Raw genomic sequence first — 21,795 nt, forward strand, 5'->3', positions numbered from 1 at the left:
CTTTACATTACGGCTTTTTATTGACATTCTCTACTGCCTTTGATGTTATTGATAAACCGTTTAAAATTCTGTTATATTCATTACTGAGATCCACTCACTACCTCCCAGCGTCTAAGGAAGTTCCACTATTTAAGAAAAAATAAATAATGTAATTTTTCAATGTTGCTATAGATTCTTTGTCAGTCACAGGAGAGTGCGATTCACTGGAGAGGTGAGTTAACACTCTGCCTCTTTGGCAAAAGCTTCTATTCATACATTTCATCTATATTTGATCCACTTTTTCCTTAATAAAGAGTGAAGCAGAGTATCAAACCATATTTACTATCAAGTATCATAAATCTCTCCCAAGGTTCATACATTTAAATATATTTTTGTTAAGCTGTGTTTAGGGGTTAATGCAGCCTCCAGTTTCCATGCCCTTATGTATAGTCGTGATTAGAATTAATATCAGAGTGTACTGTACATGCAAGCCAGTGTGACAGTTTAGTGGCTGATTCAGGGCTAATGCACTGTAACATGACAGTCAGCAATAATATCTTGTTCTTTACTGGTAGAATGGGAACCATTTACAAAAGGTCAGCTTTAGTTTTTCAACACTGCTAAATAATTTATGTGGCTGTTTTTCAATTGCTAGGCAGTGCATACAAATAACTTCAAAAGCAATGTGAAGATATAGGAGTTGTTGACAAGACCGGTGAAGGGAAAAAAAAGTAGTCAGTCTGAGAATAGCAATGTAAAACAGCTTTATTGTCAGCAGTTTATACAGTACATTTTAATAAATATTGTTCCCATCATTTAAACATGTCTTTATGACAAGGACACAAGAATCCCTGATACATCACAACTGAATAAGATTTCAGAAAGGTTTAAATCATTTCTGCTTTTGGGGAAATGAAGCCTTGACAATCTCAAATATGGAATATAGAGTTCCTGAAAAACAGAAAATTGGAGAAATGCATTAATAAAATGTAACTTCTGCAATAAAACCTCAAAGGCTGTACTGTAAGAGGAAACCTGGCAGTCCAGATTTCTCTTCTTATACAGTGCCTTGCAAAAGTATTCACCCCCTTTGCATTTTTCATGTTTTGTTGCCTCACAACCTGGAATTGAATTGGATTGTTTGAAGGTGTGCATCATTTCATTCACAAAACATGACTACAATTGTGAAGTTGTGTTTTGGTTGATATCGTGAATCAAACAACATTTAGGACAACATAACAGAAAACTTCAGTTGCATAACTATTCACCCCCATAAAGTCAGTACTTTGTCGAGCCACCTTATTGCGGCAATTACAGCTGCAAGTCGCTTTGGATAAGTCTCTATGAGCTTGCCACATCTTGCCCCTGGGATTTTTGCCCATTCCTCAAGGCAAAACTGCTCCAGCTCCTTCATGTTGGATGGTTACCGCTTGTGAACAGAAATCTTAAAGTCTTACCACAGATTCTCAATTGGATCGAGATCTGGGCTTTGACTAGGCCATTCCAACACATTTAAATGTTTCCCCTTAAACCACTGGTGTGTTGGTTTAGCAGTATGCTTTGGGTCATTGTCCTGCTGGAAGGCGAACCTCCGTCCCAGTCTCAAATCACAAATCACAGGCAGACTGAAACAGGTTTTGCTCAAGAATATCCCTGTATTCAGCATCATCCATCTTTCCCTCAAGTCAAAATCAGTTTCCCAGTCTCTGCTGCTGAAAAACATCCCCACAGCATGATGCTGCCACCACCATGGTGTTCTTGGGGTGATGGGATGTGTTGGGTTTGCACCAGACATAAGGTTTTCATTGGTGGCCGAAAAGTTAAATTTTAGTCTCATCTGACAGAGCACCTTCCTCCATACATTTGGGGAGTCGCCCACATACCTTTTGGCGAACTCAAATCATGTCTTATTTTTATCACCAAGACTAGTAATTGCTTTTTTCTGCCCACTCTTCCATAAAGTCCAGCTCTATGGAGTGTACGGCTTATTGTGGTCACATGCACAGATACACCAGTCTCTGCTGTGGAACTCTGCAGCTCCTTTAGGGTTACATTTGGTCTCTATGCTGCCTCTCTAATTAATGCCCTCCTTGCCCGGTCTGTGAGTTTTGGTGGGTGGCCCTCTCTTGGCAGGTTTGTTGTGGTAACATGTTCTTTCCATTTGAGGATGATGGATTTGATGGTGCTCCAGGGGATCATCAAAGATTTGGGAAAAAAATTTTTATAACCCAACCCAGAAATTTACTTCTTAACTTTGTACCCAACTTGTTTGGAGAGCTCCTTGGTCTTCATGGTGTAATGCCTCTTGCTTAGTGGTGTTGCAGCCTCTAGGGCCATTCAGAAAAGGTGTGTTTATACTGACAGATCATGTGACAGTTAGATTTCACACAGGTGGATTTCATTTCACTAATTCTGTTACTTCTGAAGGTAATTGGTTGCACCAGAACTTTTGAGGGGCTTCATAGCAAAGGGGATGATTACACATGCACATGGCAATTTTCAGAATTTTATTTATAAAGATTTTTTTATACATATTTTTCTCATTTCACTTCACCAAATTAGACCATTTTGTGCAGATCAATCACATAAAATTCAGATTAAAAAAATACATTACAACCTGTAATTTAACAAAAAAAGGTAAAAAGCAAAGGGGGGGTAAATACTTTTGCAAGGCACTGTAGCTGCTTGTAATGCTGGCCATACACTAGCAAGATTTCGGGCAGATTGCCCAATTTTTGATGCGTCGCACGATTAATTGTGTAGCATTTAGGTAGGATACGATCTGATGCACGCTCCCGCCGCTCTTAAAACGTATCGTATGATCAGATGTGCAGCCAATCATATCTATCGTAATCGTATGCAGATCGTGTGCGTTAAAAAGCACCAAATCATGCCGTCGGAACTGCCGGGGAGTTCAAGGGCAAATGTACGCTGAATCGCATCGTACTAGTGTATGGCAGCATAAGACTTTTTGCAGGAACACAGAGTGAACACACAAAAATAGAAACACTCACGAATGTATCAAAACAGCTCAAAATTTTCCTGCACTCATTAATTTGTCCACTAGGTGGCACTGTTACTTGAACAACTATTGACTACGAGTGGAGGCCAACCTATGGGGTAAATCCAATTAGGTGCGAATTGAGAGTTTTTGTTTCATGCAACGCGACGACTTTGCATGTATGCGCGCACCCGAGAATTATCCAATCTAATCAAAAAATGCATATTCGGGGTACTCGCAGTGGAGGTTTGCGAAATGACTGCCAAATGCGATGTGAAAGAAGTGCATAAAAAAAGTGAGACCATCCTGGACCCCCCAAAATTGATAGTTTCGTTAGCAGGACCGTATAGAAGGCTGTTTGTGGGCATTAGGAAAATACTGAAGGTTTTCAAATGGTGACAAATGGCTGATTTGTGCTTTTTATTTTTAAAAAAGCATTCAACGAAAACGATAAAAAGCTAACTTCTTTCGTTTAATCTTACACTAATTAAACTGAAAATGACAAAAAAAAAAAGTAGATTAAAAAAAAAAAAAAAAAAAGGGAATTTTAGGATTTTTCGAAAAATTGTAAAAAAAAAAAAAATTATATATATATATATATATATATATATATATATATATATATATATATATAAAAAAATGGTCAATTTGGGGTGCCTAAACTATTGAAAAAGTTGACTGGAGTAATTTGAGGACTTAAACCCCAAAAAATTACATTATTGGATTAATTAAGCTAATTGGAAACTTCCAATTGCCTAATTAATCTTGGGGGGGGGGGGGGGGGGGGGGGGGGTCCAGCACAGTTTCCCAACATTTTAACCTCAAAATAAAGCTTTTCCTTTCCACACCCCAAGGGATGTGCGAATGGAAAAATGCAATTTCACTGACTGGTTCAATGTGAGTTGCAAATTGGATTGCGAATTTGAAGACAAAACAGCAACTCGCACTTAATTGGATAGACCCCTTTGTCTTTAGGACCACTAAAAGTTAATGTTTCCAGACAACCTTGCTGATGTATTTACTCCTTACGGACACATTCTAGGGATCAAACAGTGGTCTAGAAAATAAACAAGGTGTCCTTGAGGAATGAGTTTGGCCACCCGTGGCCTATATTGTTTACTACATGGTAACCCTCTCAAAAAAAAAAAAAAAAGAGAAATCTTTGTTTCAGGGATAGCTCTACCACTAGGCAAACTAAGTGTCCCTTTGGAAATCCTGAAAGGAGCCCTCAAAACTCTCTGCAGAGTTTTGTGGGCTCCTTTCAGGATTTCCAAAGGGACAGTTTCAATATTACAGATTGGAGGTATGCATGACTCCCTATAACTGGTTCTTGAAGTCCGGACCTTTTTTTTTTTTTTTCTTTTTTACCTATTTGGGGGAATCACTTTGTGCATATATTTGTGTTTACATCTCCCCACTCCCATGTGATTTGGATTCAGTTTATGGACTTCCTTTATCAGTTCCAGTCTACACTTATCCATTGGTTGTACCTAATAAATATTGTTTACATCATCTGAACTATGGGACTCATTATGTCAACAACCTTAAAAGAAACCTTTAAGGGTGGAGCCCGTTCTATATACATGTGAGTTGTGGTACGTCATCTCCCCTGTTGATCGCACGCATGGTGATGTAAAGATACCTTTTCATGTACTTCACACAACAGATTGAAATGAGTCCATGGTACGCCATACCTGATTGATTAGCGGTGGCATAGGATCTATTCTACCTCTGGGAGAATTTGAATTTCACCACTTTATTTCCATAATCACATAAAAGGAATTTTGTATCTCCGTTGCATTGTCAATACTACACATTGGACCTTTCTTTGTCTTTTCTTTCGATTAACATGTATTGCTCATCACTGAAAAATACTGATCAAGCATACCGAACATCGCTTTTATTGGTAACATTTGAGTATAAGTATAATCCTTCCATAATTTCTATTGTATCTTTCAATTTGTTCACGTCTTATCTTTGACATCATCTATTGGCATATGTTCCCATGTCGCCTTTGATCCCCTTCACTTTGTAAATGTATATCATTTCTCTTCACCTGATTTGGGCAGGTTATAGTGAAGAGGATTGGGCAGACATAATTCTGTGTGATAGAAATCATTATCAATCACTCATCCATTTTCGTCTGCAGCTCCAGGGTTTAGAGGCCTATGGCCGCAGACATGGTAGGGCAGCAATTGGCAGCTTCTTATCTGTGAAGCTGCAGGCCCCTGTTCCTCCCTATTAGTAATGGCTAGTAGTGTTATGCTGGGATAAGATGGCACAAAACCACAATTCCAAGAAAAGAGATGGCAACACCAAAAGGAAGGGTTGCCTGGGGCACATGATGGTGCTGCCCTCTCTGTATACATAAAATGTAAACAAATAATACAAGACTCAGGGCATCAACAGTGAATTTTCTTTATACTCTATGCTTTTCTTTTTTTTAACCCATACAAGATTATAGTACAAAGAAAGAAAGTGTGGGCTATAAAATCATATGACATATCTGAAAAACATCTAATTTTAAAACCTTACAATATTATAAGTATGTTGCCGGTCTCCAGCTCTGAAAATGCACTATGCTTTCAATGTATATGCCATTAATCTTTCAATGACAGGGCAGTTTGAACTTTAATAACTAGGCCACTGTTCAGGTTTTGCGATACACTAGCTCTACCTTCGAGTGAAGGATGGCAAAAAACATTCTACTCCTTTGCCTCCACAAAAAAAAGAAAAAAAAAAAAAAAAAGTCATTTGGAATGGCTATAGTAGTAGATTTTGGGAGAACACCGGTGGCATATTAATGTGTATCTACAAAACAAAAGAGAACACATCTGAGGATGGATCATAGAATTAGAATACAGTTTATATTTTAAAAATAATTTGTCCCTCTTGTTTTCTATTTTGCTATATGCCATTCTTTTAAGAAATTTATATATTAGCCATTAGCAGGTATATTTACTTGGCAAATCTTCATTAAAAGAAATTAATTTCTATGTCATACTAGTCTCTTCAGTTTTGCTCCAAAATGGTATTCTACAGAAGTAGCAGTGTATAGCTTTTCCCAAATAAAATGATGAATTGTTATTTTGGAATAAAAATTCCTACATTGCGGTTAGTGTCATATTTTCACAGTGCTATAACACAAATTACAGCTATTTTCAGATACTGAGAGGTATATTTACTAAAGTGAGAGTTTTTAGAAGTGGAGATGTTGCCCATAGCAACCAGATTCTAGTTATCTTCTAGAAGGTGCTAGTTAAATGTTAGATAAAAACTGATTGGTTGCTATGGGCAACAACTCCACTTCTAAAAACTCTCACTTTAGTAAATATAGCCCTGATGATCATTTAATCTACAATTTTATAACCAAATTGGGTTACAGTCAGAATCTCCGAACTTGAAGCCCAACTCACAGCAACAGATATTTATTAAACACTTATTTATATAGTACACACATTCTGCAAAGCATTTTTCTGTCATGCACATCGGTCATTGCTCCAGGGGAGCTTAAAAACCATGGGGGAGATATAGAATTGGGCAGCTAACGGGCGGTAAGCCTAGACCCGCTTCGCCCTATTTATCGTCGTGAAGCAGGTCCAGAAACCGCCTGCATGTAACACTACCCAGTTTGCCGAAGAGGGAGTGTGCTAATTCACCTGTCCGGCGAATCGCACACTCCCTCTTTCGGCTTCTGACTGGCGTTTACAGTGAATCTGCGCATGTGCCGGTCAAAAAATTCTGAGCGGAACCCACACTAATATTGGGGGGAAAAAAAATGTTTTTTTGTAAACACAGTCCTTGGCTGCATATTGCGGTTGCCAGAGACAGTGGTGTGATGTGGCAACATCTGCAGCTGTCAAAATTAATAGCTGCAGTTTTCAGAAGGATAAGTGCCACTGACCGTTCATACATTGCCTCAACATTTTAGTGTCCTATCTAGGGATAGCGGCGCCAATGATGACAGGGGGATCTACATGCAGGGAGCGGTAACACATAACGTGCGCAGTTACCGATCTCACACATCGGTCCTTCATACATCTCCCCCTATGTTCTCTATCACATCTACACACAAAGGACTCTTATTGTAGTAGTGGGCGATTACGTGCAACATTGTAGCAAGGAGTCCTTTATTTTCCTGAATTGTATGATGCACTGCATAAGGTTAGAGATCATATGCTGTATATATACACATACCACAGGTACTGTATGTGCAACCAAAGAAAGATGCAGCAAAGCACTAACATGTTTAACCAGTAATTAAATGCTATGTAGCTTTAGGCCTAGAAGGCTTAAATAGTATTTAATTATTAAGGGGGCATAAAAACATGTACTTAAAGTCAGATCACTTACCAAAGAGGGTTATCCCCATGGTCAGTCTGTACAATAAGGCATCATTGAGTCCTGCCTTTAGATGTACAGGAAGGCCATTATCTTCCTGCAAGAAAACAATGTAATACACATAATTGGGGATCACTGAATTATTTAAAAACTAAATATAATTTTCACAATTACCTTCATGGTATAGTTTTGTGGACCACTGTCCCACTTCAACAAACGCATATAAGAGCACACATACCCACCCGGTTTCTTGATCTGCTTTCTGAGAAATAACATGACATACAGTTTAATTGATCTCCATGCCACATCACACCTATTTCCGACAAAGACCGTAGTAACATAGGCATCACAAAGGGGACAGTGAGAAAATAGTGCTGGAACCCAAGCTGTGTCACTTCTGTTAGTGTAGACACCAGACACCACATGCAGTGGCAAAGAGATCAATGAATCACTAGGCCGCACCCTTCTACAATGATATGTTGTGGAACGGAAACTGAGAAAGTGTTTACGAGTCCCAACCACAGAACAATTGCATTACCACCCTCTTCATATAATTCAAGTTTACAGTGGTATTCCAAATCTACAATATTAATTTATTGGGCGGTATTCAATTGTTTTGCCCCCTTACGTGCCTGACATGAGCTTTTCAATTGTTGCTCCTGTCGGGCGGGATCAGCTGCTGGCACACCATTTCAGCTCACAGCCCCAGGGGGGGTGCGAGCTGAAATGGGCAAAAAGCTACCTATTTGGGCGCCCAAACAGCACTTTTCGCGTTCGCGCCCACCACTTTGGTTGGCGGTAGCAGTTTTATGTGGCTAAAGCCGACCACTATGGGCGCGATCAGCGCGAAAATAAGCAACAATTGCATAGCGCCTTGTGATCTCCCGTCACTTCAGACGGGGGTTCCGGACCACGAAAACAATTGAATACCGCCCATTGAGGCTTAAAAAAATTAATAAAAACTTTTTGAATATAAGTAGAAAGATAAATGGCCTTTATGGTCTATCTAGGTCTACTCTGCTTTATTACCTCAAAGCCTGAACAGTTAGAAACATCATGCTAATACCGCATTGTGGCTAATTATTACAGTATAACGTTTACATGCAGATCTGGTCCTGCTCCATGGTAATGCTGATTATTCACATTGCTCTCAGATGAAAGCAGTAATGGGAAGAATGCCAAACCCCAGGTGGCGAGGATAATAGGAATTAATGCAAGTCTATGAAGAGCTGAGGGATTTAACTGTACAGTGACACCCACGTGGTGCCTATGCCAGAGGGCACATGGGCAGCATCAACAAGGCAAAAAAAAAGCTGAAGTTTTAACTGTTTTTGCAAAGTACTTTAATTAAAATATGGGAGAGGGAGACCGACCAAGGCCTGAACTACTATTTTCTCAAATTGGATTACCTAGCAGACAAGTACATACGTTAAAAACATATTTCAAATATGTTATTTTTTTCAACAGAAATCAGGAGTTTAAAAAGGTGTGGATTTCTATTTTAGAGCCTTAATGTATACCCGGTGTGGTCAGCCAAATGTTCCATTTCAGAAGGTGTGAGCACAAAACACTTTTAAAGTGTCATTATATAATATTCCAAATTGATTGATTGTTTACAGGCATACTAAATCAGACCACATCAGTATTGCAAGATGCTGATAATTTGCATCAGCAGTGTACTGCCAGCATAACACATAAATTAATAGTTTATATATTGCTATAGAATAGCTAGATCTCATCTCACAACATGCAATTTCTATTTGGCATTTATAAAAGAGTGGCCCTATGCGGCTACCATTGTTAAAAATGCACATAAAACACATTTAAGAGACCTCCAGTGGAAATTAGACTTATCTGGATTAATGAATCATTTTTCAGAGCATATTCTTTGAGAGCTTATTATTTTCCCTCAAATATTACTCATCCTCAGTAGCACCTGATTTTCCTCTCGCTGATCCACTTTACAAATGCTCTTGTTCCTCATGACCTCCAGAATCCAATACAAATGAGTCACCCTTACCTATAAAGCCCTTCTCTTCCTAAGTGGTGCATCTAAAACCTAATTTCAAACTACTCCTTCTTTAACCCTTAGAGCAACTTCTGACTTGGTCCATGCCTAGTCTCTGGTAACCTCCACATACTCCAGTCTACAAGACTTCTAGTACGCTGCTAGCCACATATGGCATTTCCCTTTCACACCAAATAAGATCACAGCCATATTTATCCTCTAAACTTACCCTACTCCCATCTCTACTGTATACTATCCACGGAACCACACTTGCTCTTCTAACTAGTGATCTCTTCTAGTTAGAGTGTAAGCTCTCTAATGATCAAGGTCCTCCTTGTCTACATTTATTGTTTCTACCTTGGATGTCTAGACCAGGGGTCTTCAAACTTGGCCCTCCAGATGCTGTGGAACTACACATCCCATCATGCACTGCCACCTTTTTGATATAACAGCATGCTAAAACTATGTGCAGTGCATGCTGGGATGTGTAGTTCCACAGCATCTGGAGGGCCAAGTTTGAAGACCCCTGGTCTAGACTATACACACAAAAAACAAACAATTAGAATATTCTCCAGGTACCTGAAAGAACTTCTGCCTTTCTGAAACCTTGTTTTGAAGTGACTTCCGGGTAGACGTGCTGAAAGTCCGCTGAGAAATCGGACGGAGCGCCTGCAACACAACAATGTACGCCTGTAAAAAATAGACTATTCCACCACATAACGTTCAGGAAGAACACCCTCCAGAAACTGATCGATAGTTTTCTAGCCAGAGAGGGAGAAATCGAAATTCAAGCTCTGCTTTATATTCAATGACTGGCAGGGTAGCTATCCGATCAGCACTTCCCCATGCGAAGGGTGCCCAGTGCTTGAATGTCAAACTTCTACTCAGGCTGGGTGGTAGTTGTTTAGGTGCTACATGCCAGTATCTCACAAAAAGCAGAGTTACAATGGTGTAAAATAGTTTTTGCCCCCTTCCTCATCTCTTCTATTTTTGCATATTTGTCACAATGGTTTCAGATCTGCAATTAAAATTGAATAGAAGACCAAGACAACCTGAGTAAACACAAAACACAGTTTTAAATCATTTCATTTATCCCTGCGTCAGGCGCCGCAGGCCCGACAGGCGCCACAAAGCTGTCATCGATCACCTCTCCACCACAAGGGGGCGCAGGGGCCTGCCCCTCCTATGTATAGGTGCTGTTTGAAACCCCACTAGTCAGTTTTCCCGCCACCTGCATGGAGTGCACTAGTGACCTTCCTGGCCTCTCAGGCTCATCACGCAGGAACTCGTCCGACTTTTGAAGGTACGTATTTCTTTTTAATTTCTCATAATTGTGTATTTTGCTAATTTTATGATTGAAATTTACAAAGGTTGTGGGTATTTTGCAGAAATAATATGAGATATGGTAAGAACTTACCCTTGTTATCTCTATTTCTACGAAGTCCATAGGGTTCCACAGGATACCTTGGGGTATAGGTGTGACGTCAGTCGCAGGGCACCAAAGAGTTAAGCTTTCAGCCTCCCAGGATGCACTAGGTCCCCCTCCTATACCCCGCCCCCGGGCCAAGGCACCTCAGTTAGTTACCAAGCCATAGGCCGGAGGAGGAGAAGGAAGAGAGAGAACAAAGATCTGGACACATACAAGAATCACATTCTCACCAGAGGGAGACGGAAAACCGGTGACCAGAGCAAAGCCCATCTGCAGCACAGGTGCGACAGGGCGGGAGTCCTGTGGAACCCTATGGACTTCGTAGAAATAGAGATAACAAGGGTAAGTTCTTACCATATCTCATATTTTCTACTTCAGGGTCCATAGGGTATCCACAGGATACCTTGGGGATGTCCCAAAGCAGTATCCTTTAAGGGTGGGGACGCTCCTGTGCAGAAAGGAGAATCCGCCGCCCGAAGGAAGCATCCTGAGAGGCGAAGGTGTCAAACCTGTAATACCTCACGAAGGTATGGACAGAAGACCACGTAGCAGCCTTGCAGATCTGAACTGCCGAGGCACCACGTCGAGCTGCCCACGAAGGACCCACAGACCTAGTGGAATGAGCCTTCAGAGAAGGAGGGACCGGTAGGCCTTCATGAAGATAAGCTTCAGAAATAGCCATACGGATCCAGGCTGCCAAAGTTTGCTTTGAAGCAGGCCAACCCTTTTTACGGAAGCCATAGAGGACAAACAAAGCATCCGACTTCCTAAACGAAGAAGTGCGGTCAACATAAGTCCTTAAGGCCCGCACAACATCCAAAGAGGCCTCACCCACGGAAAGACCCGGTGAGTTAAAGGCCGGAACTACTATTTCCTCGTTAACATGAAACTGGGAAATAACTTTGGGAAGAAACTCGGGCCGAGTGCGGAGCACTGCCCTGTTCCCATAAAAAACCAAGAAAGGGGGTCTACAAGAAAGAGCCCCTAACTCAGAAACACGTCTGGCCGAAGCAATGGCCAGAAGGAAAACAGTCTTAGCTGTTAGCCATTTAAGATCCACTGAGCCCAGTGGTTCAAACGGCGGTCCTTGGAGAGCCCTCAGGACCACAGCCAAATCCCAAGGCGCCACAGGTGGAACAAAGGGCGGCTGAATGCGGAGAACACCTTGCATAAAGGTGCGCACATCCGGGATTGTAGCAATCCTACGGTGAAACCAGACAGATAGGGCCGAAACCTGTACTTTCAAAGAAGCAAGGCGAAGCCCATGATCTAGTCCCGCTTGCAGGAAGGCGAGAATCCGAGACAGACGAAACTCCCGCGGTGCATAACCTCTCGGTCGACACCACTGGAAGAACGTATGCCACACGCGATGGTATATCCTCGCGGAAGACGGTTTCCGAGCTCGTAACATGGTACGCACCACAGAGCTGGAAAACCCCCGGGACCTCAGCATGGCCGTCTCAACAGCCACGCCGTCAAAGACAGCCGAGTCAGGTCCGGGTGAAGGCAAGGACCCTGAGACAGAAGGTCCGGTCGTAGCGGCAACCGCAGAGGACTGTCCACGGACAGACCCTGAAGGTCTGAGAACCAGTGCCGTCTGGGCCACGCGGGAGCTATCAACAGGAGCGTCCCTCCTTCCTGTTTGAATTTCCGGATTACCCGTGGAAGAAGGGAGACCGGAGGGAACAGGTATGCGAACCGGAACGTCCACCGGATGGACAGAGCATCCACCAGAGACGCCCCTTCGTCTCTTGTGCGAGACCCGTACACCGGCAACTTGTTGTTGTGCCGGGACGCCATGAGGTCGATCTCTGGAAGACCCCACCTGTCCACCAGCAGTTGAAAAACGTCCGGGTGCAGGGACCATTCCCCCGGATGAACGTCCTGGCGACTTAGAAAGTCCGCCTCCCAATTTAGCACTCCCGGGATGAAGACCGCTGATATGGCCAGAAGATTGCGCTCCGCCCAAACCAGGATCCGAGAGACCTCTACGAGAGCCGCCCGACTGCGAGTTCCTCCTTGCCTGTTTATGTAGGCCACGGTGGTAGCGTTGTCCGACTGGACCTGCACCGGGCGACCCTGGAGAAACCGCTGTGCCTGCTGGAGAGCATTGAAGACCGCACGGAGTTCCAAGATATTTATTGGAAGCTCCGCTTCTGTCGGCGTCCACCTGCCCTGGAACAAGTGTGGACCCGAAACTGCTCCCCAGCCCCGAAGACTGGCGTCCGTTGTCAACAGGACCCAATTTGGAACCCAGAACGGACGTCCCTTGTTGAGGTGGGTCGTCTGTAACCACCACGCAAGGGACAGGCGAACCTCCTGGGTGAGCACAATCGTCTGGGACTTCAAAGACTGAGTCAGCCCGTTCCACTTGGACAGGATCAGGTGCTGCAGAGGTCTGGAGTGAAACTGGGCGTATTCCACCATGTCGAACACCGACACCATGGAGCCCAGTAACCTCATCGCCGAGTGTAAGGACACCCGGCGGCTGTGCAGGCAACTGCGCACCCTTGACTGTAAAGCAGAGATCTTGTCCTCCGTCACGAAGATCCTTTGCTGTCCCAAGTCCAATAAGGCTCCAAGATGCAGAATCCTCCGAGACGGGATTAGAGTGGACTTCTGCCAGTTGATTAGCCAGCCGTGCCGTTTTGCAGCAGTGCAATGGTCAGGTCCAAGTGGCGTAACAGGAGCTCTGGAGATCCTGCCACCAATAACAGGTCGTCCAAATACGGCAACATGCGGACTCCCTGCAGCCGCAGAGAAGCCGCCATGACCGCCATCACCTTGGTGAAAACACGTGGTGCTGTTGCCAGGCCAAAAGGTAACGCCCGAAACTGGAAGTGGTCGCTGCGGATTGCAAACCTGAGGAACTGTTGATGGCGCCAAAGAATAGGGACATGCAGGTAAGCGTCCTGTATGTCCAATGACACCAAGTAGTCCCCAGGTTCCAGCGCCAGAATGATGGACCGTAGGGTCTCCATCCGAAACTTCGGGACCCGCAAAGACTTGTTGAGTGCTTTGAGGTTGAGAATCGGACGATATGACCCATTGGGTTTCTGTACCAAAAATAGATTTGAATAGAAACCCTGGCCCCTCTGGGAGAATGGAACAGGCACTATAACTCCAGCCTGGAGCATAGTGTGCAATACCTTCCGCAGCTCCGTAGCCTTGTTCCGGTCTGATGGGAGACCCGTGGTGAAGAAGCGAGCCGGGGGTCTGTGCCGGAAGGAGAGGGCGTATCCGTGGGAAACCACCTCCAGAACCCAAGTGTCTGCCGTAGTGGTCGACCAACACTGGGCGAACTGTAGCAGGCGGCCTCCCACCCTGGGATCCCCCAAAGGGAGGCCCGGACCGTCAGGCCGCAGGCTTGTCATCTGGCTTGGGGGCCGGACGTCTGGTACTCCATGCCTGCTTCCGGGGCTTGACCGATTTCTTAGGGCCAGCCTGTCGAGGAAACGACTGTGGTTTGGGCCTGCCCTGGGCCCTAGATGACCGAAAGGACGATGGTCCCGAACCAGAAGGAGCAGCGGCCGACGGGAGACAAGCAGATTTGGCTGCCGCCAGCGTGGCCACAATCTTATCCAGATCCGGACCGAAGAGAACTTCTCCGGTAAACGGCAACGCTTCCAGACCTTTCTTGGAATCTGCGTCCGCCTTCCAGGATCGCAGCCACAAGGTGCGACGCGCAGCTACCGCTGCTGAAGAAATTCTAGACACCAGAGTACTAATGTCTAGAGCCGCCTCGTTGATGTAGGTGGCCGAATCACGGAGATTGCCAATCAACTCCGCCTGTTCGGCCGGACAGTCGGATTCAAAAGAAGCCTCTAATGAATCCGCCCAGCGCTCCATCGCTCTGGCAACCCAGCAAATGGCCATAGCCGGCCGTGCTGCCCCCCCTGCAAGGGAATAAGCGGACTTCAGGCAGATTTCTACCTTGCGGTCCGTAGCATCCTTAAGGGAGGACATGGATGGCATCGGTAATGTGGCACTACGGACAAGACGGGTCACGTGAGAATCCACCTGTGGAGGGGATTCCCACTTAGCAAAATAATTATCCGCGAACGGATAAGCCACCGCCAGGCGTCTCTGCGGCTGGTATCTTTTGCCAGGTTGTTTCCACGCCTCCTCTAAATGGTCCACCAACTGACCCGAAAGAGGAAAGACTGTGGCATCGCCCTTCACATCTTTGAAAAAGGCATACTTAGATTTAGCCGCTGGGGGAACTTCGTCCTCAATCACCAAGGCTGTGCGGACCGCCCGAATAAGTCCAGGAATATATACTTTGGACTTAGCATCAGCGTCCTTAGTATGGAGAGGTTCCTGATCGTAAGGATCCAGAATCTCCCCATCATCAGACGTCCCTTCGTCATCCTCATAAGGAGCGACAGAGACGCCACCGGCCTTTTATGAGGCCGCATCACAGACTCCCCTTGCAACACATCCGACAAGTGCTGTACAGAACTCGTCAGGGAGTTAACCCACGCTGGCTCCTGAGAACTCGGGAGCGGGGAAATAGGGAGACTGTGGGGTACCACCAATTGTCGTGGGAACCCCTGCATGGGTGACGACACCACAGACTGCTGGGACAAACCCCTCGGAGTAAACGCGGGCTGCGGAGCTAACTGGCCCACTAAAGCTGTTAACGCCTGAGCGAAACAAGCCCAGGGCGGCTCCTGTACCGGTGCTGTAACCGTAATAGGCCGCGCCATGGACAAACACTGCCTGCAAAGGCCCTCCGCGCTACCCTCCCCCTCCGCTAACGGTACTTTACACGTGGTACACTGTAGCCGGAGGGGAAAATCACTTTCAGACATGATGGCACCACGTATGTGACCTCTCTCACCAATTAAGTATTAAATAGGCGAGAGACCACCCTGCAGCACCGCACCGCAAGGGCTTTAGCAGAAGAACAGGGACAGTAATAAAGCTGACAGTTTAGAGAAGAAAAGTTACAGGCAGCAGCGCTAGCACAGTCACATACAATGCAGAGAAATAACAATTCCTGCACTAACAGCGCTGATTACTCAACTACACAGACACAGGGCCTGGTAGGACACAGCGCTGCATACACAGACCTGAGCCACAGCGGAGGAGAGGTATGCGGGGGGACCCAGACCACGATGCTTCCGTCCAGCGCTTCCAGCAGCGTTCACCATGCGTTCTGGAGAAGATGGCCGCCGAGGAGCAGAGAGGAGGCTGGCCTGGGGGAGGAGCGCTGCCACAGGACCAGTCGGCAGCATGCAGAGAGGGCTGTGTGCAGCGGGGGAGGCGCCGGCTGTGAGACAGGGAAGGCGCGCTCCCCTGGCATGCATTTAACCCCTGGGACGCCGCAGCGCTACCGCTCTGCTGCGGTCCGCTGTCCCAGGGGGTAGTGGAAGCGCAGGTTGGTCGCCTGGCTCCACGCTGCAGCCAGTCCCCAGGGAGCCCCCTGCCTGGGGACTTAGGACCATGTGATCAGCGGGGACCCATCGCGGGACCCCGCTGCTTACCTCTGTCCCCCTTGAATCCGGCCATGGTCCGGAGCATCTGGGGTCACCGCTAGCTGTGACCCCAGACGCCCACCAGCATCCCCGGATCAGTACCGGCGTTCTGGTACCGGCGGGGTGTAGGGAAGACAGCATGAACGTCAGGACTGACTGTCCATGCTGTTCATCCAGATGTGCAGCCACAGCTGCATGAAGAAAAAGCTTCAGGGGCTCTTCTAGCCCCCACTCCAACAGGTGCACCCGACTCCGGCCGGGCACCAAACTAAACTGGGGTGCCTTGGCCCGGGGGCGGGGTATAGGAGGGGGACCTAGTGCATCCTGGGAGGCTGAAAGCTTAACTCTTTGGTGCCCTGCGACTGACGTCACACCTATACCCCAAGGTATCCTGTGGATACCCTATGGACCCTGAAGTAGAAAAGTAGGTTTGTCCAAGGTGACCTATTAGGCACACTGCACCTCTTAAAATGTAGCATTTTTTGTTTTACTTGCTTTAAGGTTGATAAATGTGGTTTTGTGAATCAGATTTCCATATATTCTCTCTTTGTACATCCTAATGAAAGTCACTGATCACTTTAAGAGTGTTAGAATTGAGTTAATTAGGTGCTAATGACGATTTTATAACAGGCGCCCGAACCTGGGAGTCCCAGAGGTGCGCCCAACGCAGGGTTATTGAAGGAAAAAAAAGTTATCCAACACCTATGTTGCCTTTGAGACCTATTATCCAGCTTCACATTGCTGGAAAGGTTCTTAATTACCCTTTCAGACCAAAAGGGTTGGTAGGACGGGTCACTGAACACAAGTTTCAAGACGTGTCACGGCTGCTTGAAAACCATTAACAGCGCAGGCTGGACCCGGATTATTGCCAGGACTTCTCCTCTCCTCTGCCGGCGCTTGGAAATTACATCATCTCCAAGCGTAGGTGAGCTGGCTCTCCATAGGGTGGGGTAACGGGACCTGGGTCACCTGTTCACACTGCCCTGTAACCTGCTCATTCCAGGGTAGCTACAAGGGTAGAATTCCCAGGACACTGGACCCAGTCTATTTTTCATGGACCCTTTCACACCGAGCCACGACCCTGTTTAACCCGGCTTTTTGCAGCGATGTGAATAGGGTATTAGTGAAGTTCAGATTCCTCAGGGCTGGCAGTAATAATAAACTAAGGAGGCAATTACTATTTCACACAGGGCCAGTTGGTGTTGGATAACGTTTTTCATTCAATAAATGAAATGATCATTTAAAAACTGAATTTTCTGTTTCCTCAGGTTGGACTGGTCTTATATGCATTGTAGTTTGAAGAAATCATGGAGAGCAAACATTCTCACGCAGTTTTGCAGATTTGAATTGTGCAACACAAATGCAATTTGCAGGGCTGCCATTGATCTTATGCTGCATACACACCTATAGGTATATCTGTCTGGTGGGAAGGAAAATCTGGTAATATATGAAAGCAAATAAAAATAGAAGTTTGCTCCCAAACACTGGAAAATGGACCATGGAAAATGGATTTTCCTTCCCACCAGAGATCGGGCATATATATCGATGTGTGTACGCAGTCTAAGACAGGTGGTTACTTTAATATTAACAATGAGTCTTTTACATTGAAAATAAAAATACACAATTTTCACAAAAGTACACGTTAACTAATGAAAGAATTACATGAACCCCCAGTGTTTCAATAGATCGTTGACACAAAAAACAGACAGACTAGACATTTGCTTTGAAAAATTATCAGAATTTTTCTTAAGTGTCATTGAGCATGTGTCACTCCAACTGAGATGTACTATAAAGAGAAAGCTTTAGAGGTCTTAGTTCAACAGACAATTACATGTATTTCCTCATTGCACAGCACAAATATTGATGCAACAAATATTAAACCACTTTTTTTTTTTTTAGACAGAAAATGAATATCTTCGCTAATTCTCAATTGTGCAGAATTGTCATCGCTCCGAGTCTCCATAAATACCGCACAGTGGCCATATTCAATTAGAGGCGAAAAGCCTTTTTCCCCTGTTTTTTGAGAAAATTTTGCATAAGAAAAAAAAACTTTAATTCCAGGACAATTTCACCTAAGCGGAAACAATTCTCCAAAAAAGAAGATTCTCCAATCAATAGCAGGTGAAAATAAATGCAAAATCTTTATTTTGGGGTGCAAACGTGGGGAAACAACTCAGAACCCTTTGGACAGCCCCCCAAAGGACAAATCTGCAAAAAAAACCTGAGAACACCCCCAAAAAGACATGTAATTTTTGGAGTAAAAATTTTAAAAGTGTGGGGATAAACATAAAAAGTAGCAAAATAGATTTCTTGGGGGTCCCCAAGTATGGGTCAGATGTTTTTGGGATTGCAGGTGCAAGTAGCAGGTGAATTTTTCAATTTTTTTTAAAAGTTCACTTTAGAGACATAAAAAGATGCTAGCACCCATTTTCAAGTACCCCAAATTTGACAGGAGTACTTATTTACACCCAAAAAATACTGCTTTATGCCATTCTTCACCACTTTTACGAAGACACTAAAAGAAAGCAATTTACACAACTTAAGTACACAAAATAGTTTTATTAGGGCTATTAGTACACATCTATATTGATTCCCTATGTTAGTGCATCTTTTTCTGGGGTACAGACTGATTTCCCCAATTCTTTCAGTATTTTTCGCCTGTTCCGCATTCGCCTATTTCAGTTTTCACCTGTTTTGCAATTGAATTAGGCGAAAAGCGGGGACGAGCACGGAATGAATTCGCCTCTGAAACAGGCAAATGAAGCGAAAAGTCTGACAGGCGAAAACTTCGCCTCTAATTGAATTCCCCTCAGTATCTCCATCTATGACAGAAAACAGCAGCCAGTAATAGACAAGACATTAGGACTGATTTTTATATCAATTTGTCACTTTCACATCTATGGGCACAATTCAATTAAACGCAAAGTGAATAGCGCCGGGAATGAGCTCCAGTAGCTATTCAATCCATTGCGATGTTAGGTCGGGGAAGGCTCATTCTCGCACCCTAAACAGGGTGTTTAGGCGCGAGAACGGGCATTCTCCGACTAAACTTCCCAGCACGCTGCTGTTTTCCCAGCGCTAAGGGCAGAAAACAGCATCACGCCTGGACTTTTGTCAGATTTCTGCTCACATAGTCAAGTGCTTTGATTCAACATGTACTAACAGAAACCTATATACCATGAACTTTTCTGCTGTACATAGGTCAGTGCATGCCTTAACAACAAAAAAAAAAAGTAGATCTTATTAAAACTATACGTATTACACAAGCAAAACCTTTACCACATACAAACTATGCTGTAAAAGTATACACCCTGTGCAATAAGGAGAGGGAAGGACAGTGACAGGGCATGGAGCACAGGTCAGGGAGTGACAGGAGCTGCACGTACACACTGTAGTACAGGAAGTAGCAGTGCTGTGTGTAGTACTCAGTTACAGAGCTGTACATAGCGGAGACACATATGATCACACATTTAATAGACTAACAATGTACAGCACCTGCACTAAGCTGCTGTCTGCAAGTGTGAGGTCATTAATACATAGGAATGAACCACCCCAGGCTTACAGACTACACGGCGCGCAGAGATTCAGGCACAGTCTGTATAACCATTATCTACGCAGTTGTGTCATCAGTACGGTGATGGCCGGCTGCAGCCGCACACACTCACACAGATCCCGGTAGTGGATAGATCCCATTCAGTAGATGCACGGGCACGCACACACGCGGCATCTGCACGGGAATACATGCACCCATCAGCCAGGCTGCACTCTAAGGCCGGGCACGGACAGCACAGTCATACAGGATACATAGAACAGAGATGTTACCAGAAGGTTGCGAAACATGATGGTGGTGCTGCTCTCACTCTGACTGCACACACAGAAGGACAAGGACACCGGATAGCCGGAACAGGAAGTAGCGTCCCGCCGGAAGCACGGGACTAAAACCTGTCGCCACGGAAGCGGCCATGTTTTGTGTGGCATATCTACATCATATAATAACAACAACGTGATAACTGAGCGCACCTGGCTGCAGGGTGCTAGGAAATAAATAGAAGCGAGCTGCACATGATTTTATGATAACGTGTGATTATGGAAGCATATGGATGTGTGCTGTGCATGAGCGCTGTATGCGGGGCGGCCTCCCAGGCAAGGACACCTAGAGGTCACCTGTGTGTATGTGATTATGGAGGTTACATAGCTGGTCCGTGTGAGGCCATAAGGAGTTACTCAACTCAGAATGACTACGTTCATTTAAGATAAATCCTGGCCTCCGGTCTTAATAACGATGGAAATTCCGACGTGGGATTTAAGCTAAGCGTCGAAATACCAACACCTATCTTAATCCCGACGCACCAGCCTGAACTGGGGGGGGAGGGGAGAGAAGAAAATAGGGTTAAGCACCTCTAGAGGGGAGGGTTAGGTTTAGGCACGACGGGAAAGGGGTTAGGTAAAGGCACTAACAGGGAGGGTTAGGGTGTTTACCCGACACCTGTCGGGATACCAACCATCAGGGTACTGCTGTCGGCATTCTGACAGGAGGCATCCCGAACTAAACAGGGATATACTGCAAAGGCTAAAACATCATGAATACTGTATCAACAGACATAATAAATTAAAATGCATTTATTGATAAATACACATTTATGAATATAAGCTCCTGAGAGTTAATAAATATTAACACAAAACAGTCAATTGATTAATAAATTAAAGAGCATATAAACTAGTAATTACTAGTACCATAGAGCATAATAAATTGCAAACTCAAGAATGCTGGTTACACAGAAGCATAGTGAAAAGTAACCGTCTCAAATAGAGACTAAAGATGCCTGCACACATGGCGATATTTCACCCGATCTGGCTGATTCCGACGCATTGGAATGACCGATTGTGTAAAATGTCCTAATCGTGAGTCCCCTCTCACAATGCCGATGCGCGTCCCCGCTGGTCGCACATCGCATCTTCAGATCTGCCGTGCTGTAGGGCAGATCTGACAATCAGGGATACAATGCACTGAACAAAAAGAAAGGATACATGATGTATCGTTTGTTCATACACTAAATCAAGTGCCAATTCGTGAGCAGGACTGCCGGGGGAGTTTCAAGGGAAATCGTACACATCGTCGGATCGGCAGCACAGCACCATGTGTGTGTGTAGGCACTGATAATGCAGGAATATGTGGATGTACATATTCCTTCAGCAATTCACAAATATATGCATGCTTATGTATTTTATTTACCTGCACTGCAATTTAAAGTATATAGAAATGATTGAGGTTATATTTATATAGTTGTGTGAGTTGCAGAAGGCCGCATTTGTCGAATGGCCTCAGGCCTAGAGAGGATAAGGCCTTCCTTTTCTCTCTAAAGTAAACAAGTGCATGTCTGATGCAGCAGTCATATTGTTTAATATTTTAGCTAAAGGTATGTTAAATGATATATTAAAAAGTATATAGAGATTAGTGTTTATTTCTATGCAGGTGTGATTAACTGCGGAGATCTGTATAGGTTAGAACTACTGTAGCCATTTTGTTCTAGCAATAAGAATCATGGGTTTAAAATGT

The 21,795-nt window shown here is 44.7% G+C and overlaps 1 protein-coding gene across 1 annotated transcript; it reads right to left on the reverse strand.

Annotated features, from left to right (window-relative positions):
- Positions 1 to 720: 720 nt before the first annotated feature.
- Positions 721 to 20,167, reverse strand: COX7A2 (cytochrome c oxidase subunit 7A2). Its single transcript, XM_088471488.1, has 4 exons — positions 20,061 to 20,167; positions 9,909 to 9,998; positions 7,334 to 7,418; positions 721 to 930 (listed from the first exon to the last, which is right to left on the reverse strand). The coding sequence occupies exons 1-4, from the start codon at positions 20,076 to 20,078 to the stop codon at positions 872 to 874; spliced, it is 252 nt and encodes an 83-aa protein (XP_088327614.1). The 5' UTR covers positions 20,079 to 20,167; the 3' UTR covers positions 721 to 871.
- Between the last annotated feature and the right edge of the window lie 1,628 nt (positions 20,168 to 21,795).

The sequence above is a fragment of the Taudactylus pleione genome, unplaced genomic scaffold, assembly GCF_031769625.1.
Source record: "Taudactylus pleione unplaced genomic scaffold, aTauple2 ptg000015l, whole genome shotgun sequence".
Lineage (NCBI taxonomy): Eukaryota > Metazoa > Chordata > Amphibia > Anura > Myobatrachidae > Taudactylus > Taudactylus pleione.